Source organism: Bos mutus, chromosome 10 (genome assembly GCF_027580195.1).
Source record: "Bos mutus isolate GX-2022 chromosome 10, NWIPB_WYAK_1.1, whole genome shotgun sequence".
In the NCBI taxonomy this organism is placed as follows: Eukaryota; Metazoa; Chordata; class Mammalia; order Artiodactyla; family Bovidae; genus Bos; species Bos mutus.
The window spans coordinates 10,528,165-10,550,755 of NC_091626.1; the positions used below are offsets into that span (position 1 = coordinate 10,528,165).

Here is a 22,591-nt window from a genome sequence, read left to right on the forward strand (position 1 = left end):
CAAGACAAGCTTGAAGAAATAAAAGAAACGAATTGTTCACCGGACCACCTTGGGAGGCAGAAGTTCCCGCAGAGCCCAAGACGGGTGTTAAAAGTTTGTTCAAACAATGTTCTGTTCAGAAAAGAAGAGGTGGGGGACGGACGGTGCCCAAAGCTAGCGGGTCAGTGTCATTTTCTGCTTCTTTTGCCCCTCTCTTCTCCTTCTTCGCTGTCCTGCACGTCCTCACTTTCTTACCAGCCCCCTCCTCTCTCTTCCCATTCTCCTAACTTCCTCGTCCGTCCGGGGTCGGCGACCACGCCCACCTCCCCAGAACCCAGTCGGGCGGAGGTAGGGGGGGTCCCTTCTCGTCCCCAGTGCCCACGCTCACCCCTTTCTCTCCGCCGCTCTGGCCACCCCCACACTTCCCGGCCAAAGGGGATCCTGGCCAAGGGGGCCGCCCCGGCCTCGGCCCTTCCCCGCCCCGGCCGGCCGGACCATAAAGCGCCCAGCCCTGCCTCCAGCGCACCGAGCTCCGCGGCGCCAGGACCCGAACGCCGCTCCCCGACGGCTGCCCGGACGCCGCCGCGCTCGCCTTACCTGCGCCGCCCGCGGGAAGCCCGACCGGGGGCCGCGCGCCGCCCGCACACCCAGGCGGGGCCCACGCTGCCGAGACTCCCGCGCGCCCGCGGGGAGCGCGGAGAGCCAACATGTTGGCCCCGCGCGGAGCCACCTTCCTCCTGCTGCACCTGGCCCTGCAGCCCTGGCTGGGGGCCGGCGCCCAGGCCACCCCGCAGGGTAAGTAGGTGCGAGCCGGGCTCCGGGCCACGAGCCCGCCGTCTCGCAGCTCCGCTCGGGCGAACGGAGGGACCAGCCCCGCGCGCTGCTCCGCTCTTGGCTCCTGGGTCCCTCTGGGTACCTCACTGTGCCTCTGGGGCCCGAGGCAAAGCGTATTGTGCTTGGAAGCGGTCATTAGAGATGAGAATTTTCGGGGATTCGATTAACCGGCGGTGAGATCAATTCCCTATACAATAGTTTGGGGGTAGGGGTGTAAAATTTATTTTCAATCTAGGCAAAGAGGTGGGGTTCACTTCCAAGCTTGTAGCGCGGCCCTAGACCTCGAACACGTCCAGTCTGGAGTACGGTGAAATCTGGATTCTGTGCCCTGCGGCTCTGTGGGCCGCCCTCCCTTCGGCGATGACACCCTAAATCTTTCGATGTTAGCCTAGTCTGAGGCCACATACCCAAGAAAGGTGCAATATTACTCTTTTACCTTGCCGCTCGCCTTTTTCTGCTCCAGCTCTGCTGGGGCTTTGGGAGTTGGCTTGATCTCTTGAATCTGGAGGTAAATTGAACAGGAAGGCTAAGAAATGGGTCTTTCTCTACAGAGGTTAAAAATTAGATAAATAATTTGAAAAGCACTTGGATAATCAATCTTCAAACCCCTTTGTGAAAAGAACCGTTGTGCAGAAAGCACTTAAGCTTAAACAGAATTTTGGGAAGACCGAAAGGAAGAAGTTATTTAACCAAGAAAAGCTCTTAGGGCTCTAATTGGCTAGCCAGTGATCGCCTTCATCTGCTTGAAATTGATGCCTGGGGTTAATTTCTTTCCGGCTAAGGAAATAAAACTTGAAGTAAAAATTGCTATTTCTAGGAAGCCAGAATCAAGATTGCTTATCCTGGTCCCTTCCCCTCCCACTGCAGTAATTACCCGTTTAAACTTTGCATTTCACCAAACAACTCACTCTGATTCCAGACCAGGCTACCAGAATTGTATTGTCAGGGGGTACTGAACTGCTTTTAGTTTGAGTTGAAATGTTTAAAACGCTGCAGTTTATTCATTGCAACCTTGCTTCTGGGAAGGTAAGAAAGGAAACTTTTTTTAAAAATTAGTATATAATTGGCATATAATGTTATATCAGTTTTAAGTGTACAACATAATGATTTGATAATTGTATACACTGCAAAACGTTCACCACAAGACTAGTTAATACCTGTCGCCACACATGGCTGCAGTTTTTTCCCTTGTGATGAGGACTCTAAGATCTACTCCCTTAGCAACTCTCAAATATGCAATACAGTACTATTAACTGTAGTCACCAGGCTGTATGTTACATCCCCACGGCTTATTTTACAACTAGAAGTTTGTACCTTTTGGCCTTCTTCATCTGTTTCACCCCCACAACCACCACTCCCACTTCTGGCAACCATTAATCTGTTCTCTGTATTCTATGAGATTCTTCTTGTTTTTAAGATTTCACATATGAGATCATACGTAATTTGTTTTTCCCATTACACTTAGCATAATGCCCATGAAGTCCATCCATGTTGTTATAAATGGCAAGATTTCATTCCTTTTTTATGATTGGATAATATTCTATCATATATGTGTGTCTACACATATATATATGTCATTTTTTATATCCATTCATCCATTGATAGACACGGGTTGTTTTCATATCTTGGCTATTATAAATAGTGCTGTGATGAATAACTCCATGTATCTTTTAGAGTTAATGGTTTCATTTTCTTTGGATAAATACCCAGGGGTGAAATTGCTGGATCATATGCAAAGAGTCAGACACGACTGAGCGACTGAACTGAACTGACTGATGGTAGTTCTAATTTTTTGAGAACCCTTCATACTGTTTTCCGTAGTGACTGCACCAACTTGCATTCCCACCAGTGATGTACAGTTCAGTTCAGTTCAGTCGCTCAGTCGTGTCCAACTCTTCATGACCCCATGAGTCACAGCACGCCAGGCCTCCCTGTCCATCACCAAGTCCCGGAGTTCACTCACACTCACATCCGTCGAGTCGGTGATGCCATCCAGCCATCTCATCCTCTGTCGTCCCCTTTTCCTCCTGCCCCCAATCCCACCCAGCATCAGGGTCTTTTCCAATGAGTCAACTCTTCACATGAGGTGGCCACAGTACTGGAGTTTCAGCTTTAGCATCAGTCCTTCCAATGAACACCCAGGACTGATCTCCTTTAGCATGGACTGGTTGGATCTCCTTGCAGTCCAAGGGACTCTCAAGAGTCTTCTCCAACACCACAGTTCAAAAGCATCAATTCTTCGGCGCTCAGCCTTCTTCACAGTCCAACTCTCACATCCATACATGACCACTGGAAAAACCATGGCCTTGTCTAGATGGACCTTTGTTGGCAAAGTAATATCTCTGCTTTTTAATATGCTATCTAGGTTGGTCATAACTTTCCTTCCAAGAAGTAAGCGTCTTTTAATTTCATGGCTGCAGTCACCATCTGCAGTGATTTTGGAGCCCCCCAAAAATAAAGTCTGACACTGTTTCCTCTGTTTCCCCATCTATTTCCCATGAAGTGATGGGACCAGATGCCATGATCTTCATTTTCTGAATGTTGAGCTTTAAGCCAACTTTTTCAGTCTCCTCTTTCACTCTCCTCAAGAGGCTTTTGAGTTCCTCTTCACTTTCTGCCATAAGGGTGGTGTACAAGGGTTCCCTTTTTCCCACATTTGCACCAACACTTGCTGTTTCTTGTCTTTTTAATACTAGCCGTTCTAACAGGTGTAAGGTAGCATGCCACTGTGGTTTTGGTTTGCGTTTCTCTGGTTACTAGTGATGTTGGGCATCTGTTCATGTATATGCGGGCTGTCTTCTTTGGGGAAAAGTTTATTTGGATTTTCTGCCCAATTTTAAACATGTTTGCTTGTAGTTCTTGGTTGTTTTGCGTGTCTTTTCTGTTGAGTTGTATGAATTCGTTATATGTTTTGGATATTAACCCCTTACAGCAGAGATGTGATGTGCGGATATTTTTTCCCACTCCGTAGGTTGCCTTTTCATTTCAGTGGTTTCCTTTGCTGTGTCGAAGCCTTGTAGTTTGATGTAGTCTCCCTTGTTTACTTTTCTTTGTTGCCTTTGCTTTTGGTGTCAGAAGGAAGCTCTTTAACACAGTTCAAAAACTTTCTTACTGCAGACATTATTTAACAGGTTTGAATTCATGGGTCTAATATTTTGTGTTACTCAAATTCTTGACATTTGAACATGCAACTTCATGGTGTGCAGGTATGGATTTTGCTTCTCCTGAGACAGAGCTGCCTGTTTAGTGGAGACTCTGAAATCAGGCTATACCTACATTATCTGGTTAACTTAATTGCTGTAGATGATCTGATTAAGTCAAGTTTCTGATAGATGCCTTTATTGAATTGATTAGTCTTACAGTTATCAGCTCAGCTGAAAAATTTGCTCGTCTCCTTTCTCCTCTGAGCTGCCTTGCTATTCTTATTAGTAAATATTTGATTTTCATGACACGGTGGTTGGGCTCATTGGTAGCAGTAATTTCACCTGTGCACGACTAGAAGATTGTGCTTAGATCTTGGCACTATTACTGAAGTGTAATAACATTAATAGAAACTTGCAGTGTCTCATTTCCTTTTCAGAATGCTCTCCAAGCTCATTACTAACTAATCCCAACTCTGCCTCTTGAGAGAGAAACCAGTGGATTAGAAGAACCATACAGATTGAAATGTGATTAATTTAGTTTGAGGTGAATTATGAAGTAATCGTGGTCAAAGCAAGAATCAGGAATACCAAGAGTTTAGTTCTGCATGCAGTTCCCATCCTTGAAACACACATCTCTTTCCTGAAGATGTCTTGTCCTAAAGAGAATGTTTAAATATGTTGTCTTATTTCCCTTCTCTTTCACTGGTGAAAATATAAAGTTTCCAGTTCTCTGTAAATTTAAAAATTCTCCACCCCCTCTTGAACTACACTGGGCAGCAATCCTCACGTTTGGGGAATGTGGGACACAAGAAAAAACATAATAGATAATCTGCTTTCCAACATTGCTAGTGTTAATTTCATTATTGTGAAAGATTCTCAGTATATATGAAAGAAAGAATACAGATCCAATCTGAAGACAGGTCATCTTATAAAAAGAGTAGACATTCCTAAGTAACTAGGCTTCTACCTTTTCTTTTATAACTATTTTTTCTTACAAAAGCAATACATCTTCATTGTATTGTAAAAAAAAAAAAAATAGAAAATAGGATAAACAAAAGAAAAGGAAGTTTAAAATGTAAATATAATCCTACAAACAAGAGATGGGTACTATTCATGTCAGCATTTTGTCATATTGCTTTTCAATTCTTTTTGTAGTTCAGTTCAGTTTAGTTGCTCAGTCCTGTCCGACTCTTTGTGACCCCATGAACTGCAGCACGCCAGGCCTCCCTGTCCATCACCAAATCCCACAGTTTACTCAAACTCATGTCCATCCAGTCGGTGATGCCTCCAACCATCTCATCCTCTGTCGTCCCCTTCTCCTCCCACCTTCAATCTTTCCTGGCATCAGGGTCTTTTCAAATGAGTCAGTTCTTCGCATCAGGTGGCCAAAGTATTGGAGTTTCAGCTTCAGCATCAGTCCTTCCAATGACCATTCCGGAATGATTTCCTTTAGGATGGACTGGTTTGATCTCCTTGCCGTCCAAGGGACTCTCAAGAGCCTCCTCCAACACCACAATTTAAAAGCATCAGTTGTTCAATGCTCAGCTTTCTTTATAGTCTGACTCTCACATCCATACATGACTACTGGAAAAACCGTAGCTTTGACTAGACAGACCTTTGTTGGCAAAGTACTGTCTCTCCTTTTTAATCTGCTATATAGATTGGTCATAACTTTTCTTCCAAGAAGCAAACATCTTTTAATTTCATGGCTGCAATCACCATCTGCAGTGATTTTAGAGCCCCCCAAAATAAATTCTGTCACTGTTTCCATTGTTTCCCCATCTATTTGGCATGAAGTGATGGGACCAGATGCCATGATCTTAGTTTTCTGAAGGTTGAGTTTTAAGCCAACTTTTTCACTCTCCTCTTTCACTTTCATCAAGAGGCTCTTTAGTTCGTCTTCACTTTCTGCCATAAGGGTGGTGTCATATGCATATCTGAGGTTATTGATATTTCTTCCGGCAGTCTTGATTGCAGCTTGTACTTCATCCAGCTCAGCATTTTCTCATGATGTACTCTGCATATAAGGTAAATAAGCAGGGTGACAATATACAGCCTTGATGCACTCCTTTCCCGATTTTGAACCAGTCTGTTGTTCCATATACAGTTCTAACTGTTGCTTCCTGAACTGCATGCAGATTTCTCAGGAGGCAGGTAAGGTGGTCTGGTATTCCCATCTCTTGAAGAATTTTCCACAGTTTATTGTGATCCACACAGTCAAAGGCTTTGGCATAGTCAGTAAAGCAGAAATAGATGTTTTTCTGGAACTCTCTTGCTTTTTCAATGATCCAGTGGATGTTGGCAATTTGATCTCTGGTTCCTCTGCCTTTTCTAAATCTAGCTTGAACATCTGGAAGCCTGATTTGGAGAATTTTGAGCATTACTTTGTTAGCATGTGAGATGAGTACAATTTTGCGGTATTTGAGCATTTTTTGGCATTGCCTTTCTTTGGGGTTGGGATGAAAACTGATCTTTTCCAGTCCTGTGGTCCCTGCTGAGTTTTCCAAATTTGCTGGCATATTGAGTGCAGCACTTTCACAGCATCATCTTTTAGAATTTGAAATAGCTCAACTGGAATTCCATCACCTCCACTAGCTTTGTTCGTAGCGATGCTTCCTAAGGCCCACTTGACTTTGCATTCCAGGATGTCTGGCTCTAGGTGAGTGATCACACTGTCGTGATTATCTGGGTCGTGAAGATCTTTTTTGTATAGTTCTTCTGTGTATTCTTGTCACCTCTTCTTAATATCTTCTGCTTCTGTTAGGTCCGTACCATTTCTGTGCTTTATTTTGCCCATCTTTGCATGAAATGTTCCCTTAGTGTCTCTAATTTTCTTGAAGTGATCTCTAGTTTTCCCCATTCTGTTTTCCTCTATTTATTTGCATTGATCTCTGAGGAAGGCTTTCTTATCTGTCCTTGCTGTTCTTTGGAATGCTGCATTCAGGTGGCTATATCTTTCCTTTTCTCCTTTGCCTTTTACTTCTCTTCTTTTCACAGCTATTTGTAAGGCCTCCTCAGACAGCCATTTTGCCTTTTTGCATTTCTTTTTCTTGGGGATGGTCTTGATCCCTGTCTCCTGTACAATGTCATGAACCTCTGTCCATAGTTCATCAGGCACTCTGTCTCTCAGATCTAATCCCTTGAATCTATTTCTCACTTTCAATGTATAATTGTAAGGGATTTGATTTAGGTCATACCTGAATGGTCTAGTGGTTTTCCCTACTTTGTTCAATTTAAGTCTGAATTTGGCAATAAGGAGTTCATGATCTGAGCCACCGTCAGCTCCCAGTCTTGTTTTTGCTGACTGTATAGAGCTTCTCCATCTTTGGCTGCAAAGAATATAATCAATCTGATTTCAGTGTTGACCATCTGGTGATGTCTATGTGTAGAGTCTTCTCTTGTGTTGTTGGAAGAGGGTGTTTGCTATGGCCAGTGTGTTCTCTTGGCAAAACTCTCTTAGCCTTTTCCCTGCTTCATTCTGTACTCCAAGGCCAAATTTGCTTGTTACTCCAAGTATTTCTTAACTTCCTACTTTTGCATTCCAGTACCCTATAATGAAAAGGACATCTTTTTTGGGTGTTAGTTCTAGAAGGTCTTGTAGGTCTTCATAGAACTGTTCAACTTCATCTTCTTCAGCATTACTGATCAGGGCATAGACTTGGATTACTGTGATAATCTTTCTCCCCATAGTATATCATGAGCATCTTTCCATATGTAAGTATTCAGTTGCGTTACTGTTTTTGATAGTATTACTCTTTTTGGGTGGACCAAAATTTCCTGGGTAGCTCAGCTGGTAAAGGATCCACCTGCAATGCAGGAGACTCCGGTTCAATTCCTGGGTTGGGAAGATCCCCTGGAGAAGGGATAGGCTACCCACTCCAGTATTCTTGGGCTTCCCTTGTGGCTCAGATGGTAAAGAATCCACCTGCAATAAAGAAACTGCGGGATACCTGGGTTCTATCCCTGGGTTGGGAAGATCCCCTGGAGGAGGGCATGACAACCCACTCCTGTATTTTAGCGTGGAGAATCCCCATGGATAGAGGAGTCTGTCTGGCTACAGTTCATAGGGTGACAAAGAGTTGGATGAGACTAAGCACAGCATAAAATATATTTAGCCTGGGCTCTAGCATAGGACAGTTGATTGTTTCCAGTGGTTTGAAATTGTAAATAATTTATTGAACATTTGTAGTGCCACAGGATGGTTTGGGATGGCTGAACCCCTGTAATCTCTGTCAAACCCTACTATCTCTGGTAAAGAGAGGCGAAATGCTATGCCAGCAAAGATCCAGGTTTCCCACCTCTTCCAATTAGATTTTCACATAACTCCTTCCTACATAGAAGCTTTAGAATTAATACTGGTGGTGAATCTCCTTGTACCTAAATACATTACTGTGTTATCCATTATTTTCTTAAGATAAATTCCTTTAGTAGAGTCACTAAATCAAAGAGCATGTGTGTCTTAGGGTCTTTGATACTGTTTTTTAAACTGGCTTCAAAGTGTTTATTCTAGTGTAAATCTTTACCCACCGGTATATGAGTACCCAGTTTCCCGAATTCTCACTAACAGTTGGGTATTGTTGCATTTATTGTTTTCAATTTGATGAGGGAAATAATACCTTAATGCATTTTTTTAACGTTTATTTATTTAAGAGTCGGACACGACTGAGCAACTTCACTTTCACTTTTCACTTTCATGCATTGGAGAAGGAAATGGCAACCCACTCTGGTATTCTTGCCTGGAGAATCCCAGGGACGGTGGAGCCTGGTGGGCTGCCGTCTGTGGGGTCGCACAGAATTGGACACGACTGAAGCGACGCAGCAGCAGTGTTGTGTCTTCATTGCTGTGCAAGGGCTTTCTCTAGTTGCAGTGAGCGGGGCTCCCCTTCCTTGCACTGTGCAGGCTTCTCAGTGTGGTGGCTTCTCTTTTGAGCAGCACAAGCTCTTGGCACATAGGCTTCAGTAGTTGCGGTGTGTGGGCTCATGAGTTGTGCCTTGCGAGCTCTAGAGCACTGGCTCAGTAGTTGTGGCACACACACACACACACACACACACACACACTTAGTTGCCCTGCAGCACGTGGGATCTTCTCAGAGCAGGGATCGGACCAGTGTCCCCTGCATTGGCAGGTATATTCTTAACTGGACCACCAGGGAAGCCCTACCTTGATGTTTAAGTTAGCAATTCCTTCATCATTAGTTAAGCATGTGAACACATTATTTGTGTACTTATTTGCCCTTGTAATACTTTTTTTGTAAATTGTTTTTTCGTGTTATATGCCCATTTTTTTCTGTTAGGATGCTTATTTCATTGATTTATAAGAACTCTTTATAAATTACAGATACTATGACCGTCTTTCAGTTCAGTTCAGTTCAGTTCAGTTGCTCAGTCGTGTCCGACTCTTTTCAACCCCATGAATCGCAGCACGCCAGGCCTCCCTGTCCATCACCAACTCCTGGAGTTCACTCAGACTCACGTCCATCGAGTCAGTGATGCCATCCAGCCATCTCATCCTCTGTCGTCCCCTTCTCCTCCTGCCCCCAATCCCTCCCAGCATCAGGGTCTTTTCCAATGAGTCAACTCTTTGCATGAGGTGGCCAAAGTACTGGAGTTTCAGCTTTAGCATCAGTCCTTCCAAAGAAATCCCAGGGCTGATCTCCTTCAGAATGGACTGGTTGGATCTCCTTGCAGTCCAAGGGACTCTCAAGAGTCTTCTCCAACACCACAGTTCAAAAGCATCAATTTTTCGGCGCTCAGCTTTCTTCACAGTCCAACTCTCACATCCATACGTGACCACTGGAAAAATCATAGCCTTGACTAGACAGACCTTTGTTGGCAAAGTAATGTCTCTGCTTTTGAATATGCTATCTAGTTGGTCATAACTTTCCTTCCAAGGAGTAAGCGTCTTTTAATTTCATGGCTGCAATCACCATCTGCAGTGATTGTGGAGCCCCAAAAAATAAAGTCTGACACTGTTTCCCCATCTATTTCCCATGAAGTGATGGGACCAGATGCCATGATGTATGACCGTCTTTAGTAACCAGATTATTATATCCAGAAACAGCTCTGGAGCCTGAAGTTCTTGCAGGCTGTGGGATTGTTCAAACAATTTTGCATAAACCAAAAGAAACATTAGGTAACAGTCTAGTGAGAGTTACCCAAATTTGGCCTTTGCCTTTGAAATTAACTGGACACACTTTTTTATAGCTTTCATAAAGTTTAAAAGTGCAGCTGGCTTGTATCAAAAGCAACTTGTACAATATAAATTTAGATTCTAGATTTTGTAGACCAACTCTGTCAGGTTATACAGTCAAGAAACAGAAAGCACGTTGTACTGTTTTGTTTCCATTTTGTTTCCACATTGTCAGACTCACAATTTCTTAGCAGAGAAATACTGGAGAACTGTAAACGCACAAAGGCACACTTAGGTCCCACAAAGGTAGCAGATTGTTTTGTTGACACTGTATCTCCCATCACATCCATGCTTTCCATGGCATTCCTTGTGTCGTTTATTACTGACCAGGAATAGACAGCTGGATTTGATCCAGGAGGCACATGTGGGATCCCAAGGCAGAAATTCACTACTAGGGGACATAAGAGAAACAATGACTTGGATGCTCTTACCTGTATGCATGTGTGCATGCTAAGGTAGCTTCAGTCATGTCCAATTCTCTGTGACCCCATGGACTATAGCCTGCCAGCCTCCTCTGTCCGTGGGATTCTCCAGACAAGAATACTGGAGTGGGTTGCCATGCCCTCCTCCAGGGGATCTTCCCGATCCAAGGATCAAACCCACATCATTTCTTATGTCTCCTACACTGGCAGGTGGGTTCTTTACCACTAGCCCCACCTGGGAAGCCCATGTTCTTTCCCGACCCCCCACATGCTAAACATTTAGTACTTTTCCTGGTGGGCATTTTCAGAGTCACTTCTTCAGGCAAAATGGATTTGCAAATTTTGTCTTCTCTTGGGGTCTATAACTTGGTGATGAATATTGTGCTATATTTCTTCTGGTTCAAATATCCAGTCACCGTAGAGTGATAAGAGACAACTGGCAAGTTTGACAATGTGGAAAAATGATTATAATATCAGCTTACTTCATAGCTTACTGTGAAAATTGTCCCCCCTCTAAAACAACAAAACAAAACAGAAACAAAAACCACGTTTGTCCGTAAGTTAAACTTTCACTGATTGTCCTTGTCTTCCCGTTCTCCCCAGTCTTTGACCTTCTCCCATCTGCCAGCCAGAGGCTGAACCCGAGTGTTCTGCAGCCGATCCTGACAGACCCCACTCTGAACGAGCTCTACGTGATCTCCACCTTCAAGCTGCAGTCGAAAAGCTCAGCCACCATCTTCGGCCTTTACTCTTCAGCTGATCACAGCAAATATTTTGAATTTACTGTCATGGGACGTTTAAATAAAGGTAAGCAAGTTTGTAGAAATCATTTTCTTAAAAATCCTCTCTGCCTCTTCCAGAATTTGGGGGTAGGGGGTCTTCTTTCGTTCAGGTTGTTCCATCCACCATTCATTTCAGCTTTCAATACCAAATTCTTCTACTTGTACATTTACCTGTATAGGGAGGGAGAAAGAAGGAAGACTTGCCTGTGGCCAAAATGCGCTTTGACATTGCCCCATCCTTATGTTATTCTGGATCCAGTTCCTGAAGAGACAGGACCCAGCGCAATTAAGCCACTGTATTAGTTCTACCTGCTGTAACACTTACCATAAACTCCGTAAAGTCTGTGGCTTAAGCAATAGACTTTAATTTCCCATAGTACCGGAGACTGGGAAGTCCAAGGTCAAGCTGCTAGCAGATTGGGTGCCTGGTGGGAGCCTGAGTGCTGACTTGTAAATGGCCACCTTCTAACCGTGTCCTCACGTGGCCTCTCCTCGGTGTGTATTGGTGGAGAGAGAGAAAGAGGAAACTCTGTCTTCCTTTTCTTATAAGGACACTGATGCCATCAGGAGGGCCCTACCCTCATGACCTCGTCTAAACCGAATTCCCACCCAGAGCACTTCCTCTACCATCACTCTGAGGACCGGGGCTTCAGCACATGAACTTGAGGGGAACACAGCACTCAGCCTGTAATAGCCACTCACCCCATTCTTTGTGCTCCCGTAGAGGCATGTGGCAGACTTAACTCCTAGCTCTGCGAGCGGCGCCTGGACTTGACGGAGACGCTATATCTCACAGGTGGAACTAGATGAACAGCTCTCTTTTCTACCTGTTTTGTGCCAGTTTACACAGATCTGTCACTTGGTTGTTGCCCCTGCTGTCAAAAGTTTCACTGTCAAAGTGAGTTACTACGGTATACTAAGAAATGACTCGCAAAGAAAAAGGCCACTGTTTTTTCATCTCCTCTTCCACCCGCGCCCTGGGGACAGCACCTGTTCCTGCTTATTGAGGAATGTGACAGATACGTGTCTGTGCTGCCTGATGTTTTTAATAAACAAAGAGGAGGATTGGTCCTTCCTGCAGAGATTTTTTGTTATTTATTTCAATTTGCTTTACAAAGGAGATGCTTCGAGCACTTCAGACTCTCTCAGACTCTAATTGTGATTGAACACTTAAAGCTGCAGGTGTTAGGAACTGAAAGAAACCCCTAATTCTTAGCGTTCACAGGACAATAGAATTAAAAGCAAAAAGGAATGGGCTTTTAGTGGCTTCTTTTATGTCCGTTTCCAATATCCTCCTTCCCTCCTCCCACTCCCAGCCCACTCTTAAGTCTGCTTTCTCTGTTCCTCATGGCCTCTCAGGGGCTGAGGTGCAGTTTCAGATCATGGAAGGAGTTGGGGACCTGGCTCATGATTTAGCCGATGGCTCAACCATTCCTGCTCCCTTTGCCCCACCTGAAGCCATGTTGGGAGGTCATTTTCCCCATCTCTCTACCGTGATTCTGATAACCCCATTTTGCCTCAGATCTACTGAAGGAACAGCTTGTCTTCTGAGAACCCAAGCTACTCAGTTTATGATATATAAAAACCACCCTGCTCTTTAAAGGAGGAGCTTCCCTTTTAAGAAGCTATCTAAACTATTTTAAATACTCTGGAAGGTTTTTCTTTTAGCTCACTCAGCTTGGCGGCTAAAAGGCCTTCGGTAGAGTGAAGAGCTCTGCCTCTAGGTTTTCCCTCTCGCTGAATCTCACTCTACTTCTAAATCTGCCATAGTGGAAAAACAGGAAGAAACTCCCCCCTCCGCCTGCACTGATTTCTTTCTGTTTGCTCTGTAGAGGCTGGGGGAATGCTTGGGCAGGTAGATGTTTTTCCTTTGAAGAGTCATCAGTGAGTCAACCAGAGGAGCCTGGAAGGCTGCAGTCCATGGGGTCGCTAAGAGTTGGACATGACTGAGCGACTTCCCTTTCACTTTTCACTTTCATGCATTCGAGAAGGATATGGCAACCCACTCCAGGGTTATTGCCTGGAGAATCCCGGGAACAGGGGAGCCTGGTGGGCTGCCGTCTCTGGGGTTGCACGGAGTCGGACACGACTGAAGCGACTTAGCAGCAGCAGCAGCAGCAGCAGAGTTGTGAGAGTTGAAGAATTTGACATACAAGTTTCCCTGGAGCAGTAGGAAAAAATGCAGAGATTTGCCATCACTGAAAGGTCTCAGAAGGAGCAGCAGCGTGTTCTGACTGGAACAAGAAAGAGAAGTCAGTGGGTCCATCAGGCCCAAGAAAAAGATGTGGTGTGTGGTTGTAACTCCCTGTGGAGGTGTTCAGAGGTGGTGTTGGATTGCATCCTGGACACCTGTACGTCTTGTTGCCCAACCTCAAGAGTTAACAAACAGCCCAGACATCATTGGTTTACTGGAAAGGGGCGCTTACAAGTCTGCAGCAAAAGGTCCTGGAGAGACATCCCACTGTATCTGGCAGACAGCAGGCAGGACATGGCAGCAATCTTGGCCATTCAGGGGGATACGGAGGCTACCATTTGTAGGGGGAGCTGACATCAGGTTGACTGTCAGTTACCAGGGAAACCAGCAGCTGGGACACATCTCTCACAGCCCCCTCAGATTAATGACCTCAGATTAATTAAACGCAGATGTATGTTACTGAGTCCAAGTTCACTCTGCTCACCACATGACAGGCCTGTGAATTGTGAGACAGGTGTCAAGGCAAGGAATATGACTTTATTCAGAAAACCGGCAGACTGAGAGGATGGCAGAGTGGTGTCTCCAAAAAATCATCTTTTCAGGGTCTGGATGCCAGTTTGTTTTATGGTACAGAGTGGGAGAGGAGGTGAGGAAGTAAAGTAAAAAGGCCACTTATTTTGCAGAACAGGAGAGGATGTGTTAACTTCTTTTCTGTAGCCATGCGCAGATGGGCAGAGTCAGATTGTCTCCCTGTGAGCTCAACACAGACACTTTAACATTCGGGCAGAGGGACCGTGTTCCCTGAGGGAGGCCGTTATCTATGATTATAATAACAAAAGCAACACAAAGCAAAGGTTAAAGTCAAAGAAACAGATCCAACAGGAGTCAGAATTGACTCCTCCCTGTTACAGTAATAAATTTAGTAAACCAGCTGGTGGAGTTGTCCTGGCCTAAGGATTAGAACAGTCACTAGTTGGGGCAGGGGGTGAGCACAGTCATGTGAGTAGGGAGTAGGTGAAGCAGGGACCAGGCGAGCAAGAGATCACAAAGGGCAGGAGGACATCTTTGGTGGCCTGACCCTTTGCGGCCGTGTACCCCTGCTGTGATCTGTGGAGGGTGGGGGAGAATCACCGTCCTGGAAGGTGAACCCCAGTCATCATTCAGCTGACTCGCCTCAGCTGATCTTCATGGAGAGTAATGAAACAGAAGAACTCAAGATATATCTCTTGTGACTAAAAACACTGGAGTAGGAAATAGGATACATCTTTACCCCTATTAAAGTTATGGTTTGGGAGAGGGCAACTGCACAGATGGTGTCAAAGAGCAAGGTTTGGTCATCTGGGCCCTAGATGAGCTCTTAAGAGAAACTCGAGCGTTTCCCATGAGAGCTGCAAAGAAGGGAGTTTGCCACTGGGCTCTCTGTTTCTCTGTGACTCTGTTTCTTAGGCTCCAAAATCACTGCAGATGGTGACTGCAGCCATGAAATTGAAAGATGCTTGCTGCTTGGAAGAAAAACTATGACAAACTTAGACAGCAGATTAAGAAGCAGAGACATCACATTGCTGACAAAGGTCCATCTAGTCAAAGCTATGTTTTTTTTCAGTAGTCATTTATAGGTGTAAGAGTTGGACCATAAAGAAAGTTGAGCACCAAAGAACTGATGATTTTGAACTGTGGTGTTGAAGAAGACTCTTGAGAGTCCCTTGGACGGCAAGGAGATCAAACAAGTCTGATTTCTAAAGGAAATTTTATTGGAAGGACTGATGCTGAAGCGAAACTCCAATACTTTGGCCACCTGATGCAAAGAACTGAGTCACTGGATAAGACCCTGATGCTGGGAAAGATTGAAGGCAGGAGGAGAAGGAGACCACAGAGGATGAGATGGTTGGACGGCATCACCGATTCAGTGGACACGAGTTTGAGCAAGGTTCGGGAGTTGGTGATAGACAGGGAAGCCTGGCGTGATGCAGTTCAAGGGGTCACAAAGAGTCGGACCCAACTAAACAACTGAACTGAACTCTCTGTTTCTCACTTTCCAAGTCATCTTCTCATAGCTGCCTCATTAGTGTTCACAAGGCATAGCTTGGATCTAGTTATATCTGACCCCAGAGACCTAGAGTGACTTCCCATCCCAAACTGAGTAAGATACACACATCCCTGCTGGGCATTCAGGGCTTTCCGCTGCCTGACTCCCAACCAGCCTTTCCAGTTTATCCGTCCTTCCAGCCATCCATGCAGCTCATGTTTCCATGGGATGGATTTAACTGTGGTTCCCTGGACCCACGCGTGCTGTCTCTCCTTTTCTGTGCTTTTGCTCTTGCCCTCTGCTGCCCCCGTTGCCTGCCCTGCACCATCTCCAGATACTGAAATTTTCCACATGCAAGGCACATCTCAAATTCCTCCTGACACCTTTCCTTATAACTTCGCACCTCCACAACTCTTAATTTGCCTTGGATTTGAATGACTTATATGCCTTTTCTCCCGCTGGTTATAAGCCCCCTTAAGGCAGGGACCGAGCATCCCTTAACTCCCCTGTCTGCTGCAGCACATAGCTCAGTGCCCTGTACGTGGAAGTGTCTCATGAAGAGACTGAGTAGAATAAATGGAGGCTGAGAAGAGTAGCTTTGCTAAGAAAAACGTTCACTGTTGTGGAAATTCTAGATGTATCCAGTGTCTGTCACTTAGTAGGTCTGGCTCAGAATTGCTTTTGAGTGAATGAGTGTTGAAGACCGTTTGGATAAAGATTTAAAAGAAATGCAGGTAGTGTTTCTGATAGAAATGATCTATCAGATTATTGGTAACACAGGTGATATAATCTTGATAGAAATGAGCATTCTGTAGAAACCACCGGGGCTGGGTAGAAGATATGATTGATTTTCTTGAATCTGGCATAGAGACAACTTTGCAGGTAGTATCCTGAGTTTGAGACACAGTTGAAAGTCTTAACTGTGTCACCATGAAAACATCTCTGAATCACTCTTAACCTCAATTTACTATCTCTAAAGCGAGGGTGATAATAGCTACCTTTCAGGGTGATTGCAGAAACTGACTTATATAAAGTATAATAACTTTTTTAGGCTGTGAAGCTCAATAAAAATTTCAGATTCCTATATTAGATAGATAGACAGACAGAGACATCTCTCTACTATTTAAGAAACTGTCTTCCAAAACTGATGAGTTGGTGAACTCTTGGCTTGCCTTAGCGAAAGCCTCACCTCTCAGAAAAAGCATGAAGACTGCTTCTTCAGCCTAAATTTGACAGTCACAGAAACACAGCTTGGTGCTGTGGAAATGAAGGGAGCTCTAAGAACTGGTGGTAATGACTGGACAGAGCCAGCCGAGCTCCTCAACCTGCGATAGGAGAAGTCAGATAGTTCAGAGTGGTTGTTCTGAAGCCTGCAGGCTAATGAGAGATAAAATTTGAAAGAGATGAAAGAGTTTAAAAGTTAGAATTTTGGAATTCCTTGTCAATCCAGTGGTTAGGAGTCTGAGCATTCCCTACCAAGGGCCCAGGTTTAGTCCCTGGCCAGGGAACTAAGATCTTGAAAACCATGTTGTAAAGCCAAAAAAAATAGTTAGAATTCTGAACGAAATACTGAAGGGGAAAAATGAGACACTTACAATACTATTTCTTTATGGAGCCATTCCAGTGAAGCAAGGCTGTACTGAAGGTTCAGTGCTCATTTTCCCTTTTAACTTTCTCTACATTCTTACTAGGCACCATTGAATGAGCTTAGTTTTAAAGTGGTCATATGCAGAAAGTGCAAAGAATTTTCTTGAACTTTCAGACAAACTCCCAGAGGGTTGTATTATTATTCATTCCTTTGGGGATTTCCTGGGAAAGAAAGCTAGGGTTATTTGAAGGCAGATAGATTTACTAAAACTAAGTCCTAGACTTTTTAATCAATTTTATGAAGTCACTTACTATACCTTTCTGAATAATGTAAAAAAAGAATGAGCTAGGTAAATAGTACTATTGGGGGTTGGTAAGTTGCCTTGTAGCAAAGTATGTAGTGTTTTCTGACAAGGCTTTGTTTTCAGCATTGAACTTTTCAATGAATCAGTGACTTGGGTGAAAACACAGACAATATTTTATAATGTTTGCAATTGGCACAAAACTGGAAAAGACAGTTGAACATATAGGATGCCATCATCAAGATTTCCAAAGTCTTACCAAGCTGACTCAACAAGCCACAATCAGATGAAATTTAACAATAATAAATGTAAATCCTTTCTCTAGTACTGAAAAGTAAATTGCAGATACACAGGTTGTGGGAGACCCAAAAACTAAGATCGTGGTATCTAGTCCCATACTTCATGGCAAATAGATGGGGAAACAATGGAAACAGTGAGAGACTTTTATTTTCTTGGGCTCCAAAATCACTGCAGATGGTGACTGCAGCCATGAAATTAAAAAAATGCTTGCTCCTTGGAGGAAAAACTATGACAAACTTAGACAGCATATTAAGAAGCAGAGATATCACATTGCTGACAAAGGTCCATCTAGTCAAAGCTATGATTTCTCTAGTAGTCATGTATGGATGTGAGAGTTGGACAGGAAATCCGTCCTGAATAGTTATTGGAAGGACTGGTGCTGAAGCTGAAACCCTGATACTTTGGCCACCTGATGCAGAGCCAACTCATTGGAAAATAACCTGATGCTAGGAGATTGAAGGCAGGAGGAGAAGACAGAGACAGAGGATGGGATGGTTGGATGGCATCACCAATGGCACATGAGTTTGAACAAACTCTGGGAGATAGTGAAGGACACAGAAGCCTGGCGTGCTGCAGTCCATGGGGTCGCAAAGAGTCGGACATGACTGAGCGACTCAACAACAACAATGACAACAACACCCTAAGCATTCTAATCAACAGTGTTAAGAACCGCCCAGTGTTGAGCTCAGTGCCTGGCACTTATAGTTGCTCAAAAATGTTTGCTGAATGAATAAACAGATAAGGTGATGCAACTTATTAAAAAGTTTCTTAAATTTTCAGTTCAGTCAGTTCAGTTCAGTCCCTCAGTCGTGTCCAACTCTTTGCAACCCCGCGGACTACAGTACACCAGGCCTCCCTGTCTGTCACCAACTTCTGGAGCTTGCTCAAACTCATGTCCACCACACTGGTGATGCCATTCAACCATCTCATCCTCTGACGTCCCCTTCTCCTCCTGCCTTCGATCTTTACCAGCATCAGGGTCTTTTCCAGTGAGTCAGTTCTTTGCATCAGGTGGCCAAAGTATTGGAGTTTCAGCTTCAGCATCAGTCCTTCCAATGAATATTCAGGACTGATTTCCTTTAGGATGGACTGGTTGGATCTCCTTGCAGTCCAAGGGACTCTCAAGAGTCTTCTCCAACACCACAATTCAAAAGTATCAATTCTTCAGCAGTCAGCTTTCTTTATACTCCAACTCTCACATCCATACATGACTACTGGAAAAACCATAGCTTTGACTAGACAGATCTTTGTTGGCAAAGTAACGTCTCTCCTTTTTAACATGCCGTCTAGGTTTGTCATAGCTTTTCTTCCAAGGAGCAAGCGTCTTCTAATTTCATGGCTGCAGTCACCATCTGCAGTGATTTTGGAGCCCAAGAAAACAAAGTCTCTCACTGTTTCCACTGTTTCCCCATCTATCTGCCATGAAGTGATGGGACCAGATGTCATGATCTGAGTTTTCTGAATGTTGAGTTTTAAGCCAACTTTTTCACTCTCCTCTTTCACTTTCAAGAGGCTTTTTAGTTCCTCTTCACTTTCTGCCGTAAGGGTGGTGTCACCTGCATATCTGAGGTTATTGATATTTCTCCCCACAATCTTAATTCCAGCTTGTGCTTCCTCCAGCCTGGCATTTGACATGATATACTCTGAATATAAGTTAAATAGCAAGGTGACAATATACAATCTTGATGTTCTCCTTTCCCGATTTGGAATAAGTCTGTTGTTCCATGTCCAGTTCTAACTGTTGCTTCCTGACCTGCATACAGATTTCTCAGGAGGCAGGTAAGGTGGTCTGGTATTCCCATATCTTGAAGAATTTTCCACAGTTTGTTGTGATCCACACAGTCAAAGGCTTTGGCATAGTCAATAAAGCAGAAGTTGATGTTTTTCTGGAACTCTCTTGCTTTTTTGATGATCCAACGGATGTTGGCAATTTTTTTTTTTGAGAATAATATTTTTATTTTATTTTATTTTTTGGCGATTCGTTTCACACATGATATTATACATGTTTCAATGCCATTCTCCCAAATCATCCCACCCTCGCCCTCTCCCACAGAGTCCAAAATACTGTTCTATACATATGTGTCTCTTTTGCTGTCTCACATACGGGGTTATCGTTACCGTCTTTCTAAATTCCATATATATGCATTAGTATACTGTATTGGTGTTTTTCTTTCTGGCTTACTTTCTGGCTTACTTCACTCTGTATCATAGAGTGGTTCCTCTGCCTTTTCTAAATCCAGCTTGAACATCTGGAAGTTCATGGTTCACATACTGTTGAAGCCTGACTTGGAGAATTTTGAGCATTACTTTGCTAGCATGTGAGATGATTGAAGTTGAGTGGTAGTTTGAGCATTCTTTGGCATTGCCTTTCTTTGGGATTGGAATGAAAAGTGACCTTTTCCAGTCCTGTGGCCACTGCTGAGTTTTCCAAATTTGCTGGCATATTGAGTGCAGCACTTTCACAGCATCATCTTTTCAGGATTTGGAATAGCTCAACTGGAATTCCATCACCTCCACTAGCTTTGTTTGTAGTGATGCTTCCTAAGGCCCACTTGACTTTGCATTCCAGCATGCCTGGATCTAGGTGAGTGATCACACCATCGTGGTTATCTGGATCATGAAGATCTTTTTTGTATAGATCTTCTGTGTGTTCTTGCCACCTCTTTTTAATATCTTCTGCTTCTGTTTGGTTCATACAATTTCTGTCCTTTATTGTGCCCATCTTTACATGAAATGTTCCCTTGGTAAAACTAATTTTCTTGAAGAGATCTCTGGTCATTGCCTTTCTATTGTTTTCCTCTATTAATTGTACATTAATATGTAGATGGGACCAGATTTGTGGAAGCTAGTAGTCCCCCTGGATTCGTAATTATCGGGCCACATCTAGCATACGCTGTCTGGTTGTGAGCACATTTCATAGGGACATTGTCAAGTCAGAGATTACTTTGAAGAGAGTCACTAAACTGGCACCTTTCTGTGTCCTGTGTTTTTTTTTTTTTTAATACCACATCACAAGTCAAAAAGTTAAAGGAAATGGAGAAATCAAGGAGCCAAACAAAAGACACGAGAGAGATGAAAGTTGCCTTAAAAATATTTGAAGAATATCACTTCGATTGAGGATAAGATTAAATCTGTCTATAGTCCTGAAGAGTAAAATTAGGACACACTAGTGGAGGGCAGAGGAAACAGATATTGGCTCTGAATTAGGAAAATCTTGGGGAGCACTCCAAAAGTGAAATGGGTTTTTCTGCAAAGTAATGAGTTCTTTGTTACTGGAAATGTGCTGGTAGAGGCTACATTTTTATTGAAGGGATTTGTGGAGTGAGATATTAAGCTGGATGACTTATAATGCTAATATTCTGTGGCTCTGCTAAGGCTAGAGAGAGTTCCATGGGCATCAAAGTTGCTTTGTAATTTTCTCCTCTAAGGTGACCTTAGGATTCTGTGCACACTTAAAACTGTCTCCTCTAAGGTCACCCTGAGATTCTGTGCACACTTAACAACTGTCTCCTCTAAGGTGACCTTGGGATTCTGTGCACACTTACAACTTTCTCCCCTACCAGGTAGATGTGTAGTGATGCCTCATAACTTATCCAAGCATAGAGCCCTCTGCAGAAGTTCATTATACTTGCTGTGCTTCCTTTCACTGGCTGGTTTCTTTGCTTCGTGTGGATTCTGTAAGCTTTACATTGGTTGAAACTGCTATAAAAAAAAATTCCAAACACACATACTGCATTTATCACACCTGGGAGTCACCCCACAGTACTTTCAGGAAAAGCAATTTGATGGTTTTCCTTTTATATGTATTTCCAAAGCAGTAAAGTTACAAAGATCCAGTGTGTAGGGCATAAAGACAAATGAGTCAAGGCAAACAAGAACATCCATCACAAGAGACATTAATGACAAGAAGGCTCTTTTAATATACAATTATTTAAGAAGAAGAGGAAAGGTTGACAGCAGCGGCTTTCATCATATCTTTAAAAGTGCCAAAGAGCAAAGCCATTTGCCAAGCAAAGCAGAAGGCCCCGGACTACCTTGCCGAGTTTGCTGCCTGGGCAGGCCACGTCACTCTGAACTCCTTAGCCCAAGCAGACAAAATATTATCGTTTCCAGTTCTTTAAAGCTGGCATCCTGCTTCATAGCCTTGACATTCAACACATCATAATATTTTTGACTACCATGTCCATCCACTTTTCAAAAAGCACCTTTTGAAAATTCTTTCTCAAGTTGATAGCAATATTTCAAATCTTCATTGCTTGCGTTTGCTGCTTCATCTCCTGCCAGTCACTGCGATGGCATTTAATCAGGCGAGGTTACATGGTTCCTCTGTTAGGCTAGTACCCGGACATGGAAATGTAGCCATAAAATCAGGCTCCAGATTCTCAAGTACACAAAGATGCTAAGTTTAGAAGGGAAGGATTTATATAAGTAAACCAATAGAAACTGCTCTTTTTTTTTTAAAGACTGTGGGTTTTAAAAAGTCAGAGTAAACACAAGAATACTCTATACTCAAGAATCTATTTTTCATTCAACAAACAGTTGTATTTGGTGTTCTCAGATGCTGTGGTGTATGGGAAAATTAGTAAGAAATAGACTCCTTGTCCCAAGAGTTTATGCTCTAGTAGAGAAGATAATAAACAAATATACTACTACCTACATGTGTATAGCAGCCGATAGTTTTGCATTTTCTTATTTGACCACCACTGAACAGAACATGAAGTAGGAAGGACAGCTTTTATTAACTCCTTTTATTAGTTTAAAAACTGGACTCTTCAGGCCCAGGGTCACACAGGGATTAAAGTATCTGAGTTTTGGCTGGAAAAGTACACCTA

General features: G+C 43.5%; 1 protein-coding gene across 1 annotated transcript in view; it reads left to right on the plus strand.

Annotated features, from left to right (window-relative positions):
* Nucleotides 1–206: 206 nt before the first annotated feature.
* THBS4 (thrombospondin 4) overlaps nucleotides 207–22,591 on the plus strand; it is a 54,075-nt gene continuing 31,690 nt past the window's right edge. Inside the window, exons 1-2 of the mRNA XM_070377272.1 lie at nucleotides 207–774; nucleotides 11,172–11,375. Coding sequence (XP_070233373.1) covers nucleotides 687–774; nucleotides 11,172–11,375 — 292 coding nt within the window. The 5' untranslated portion in view covers nucleotides 207–686. The remainder of the gene's footprint in view (nucleotides 775–11,171; nucleotides 11,376–22,591) is intronic.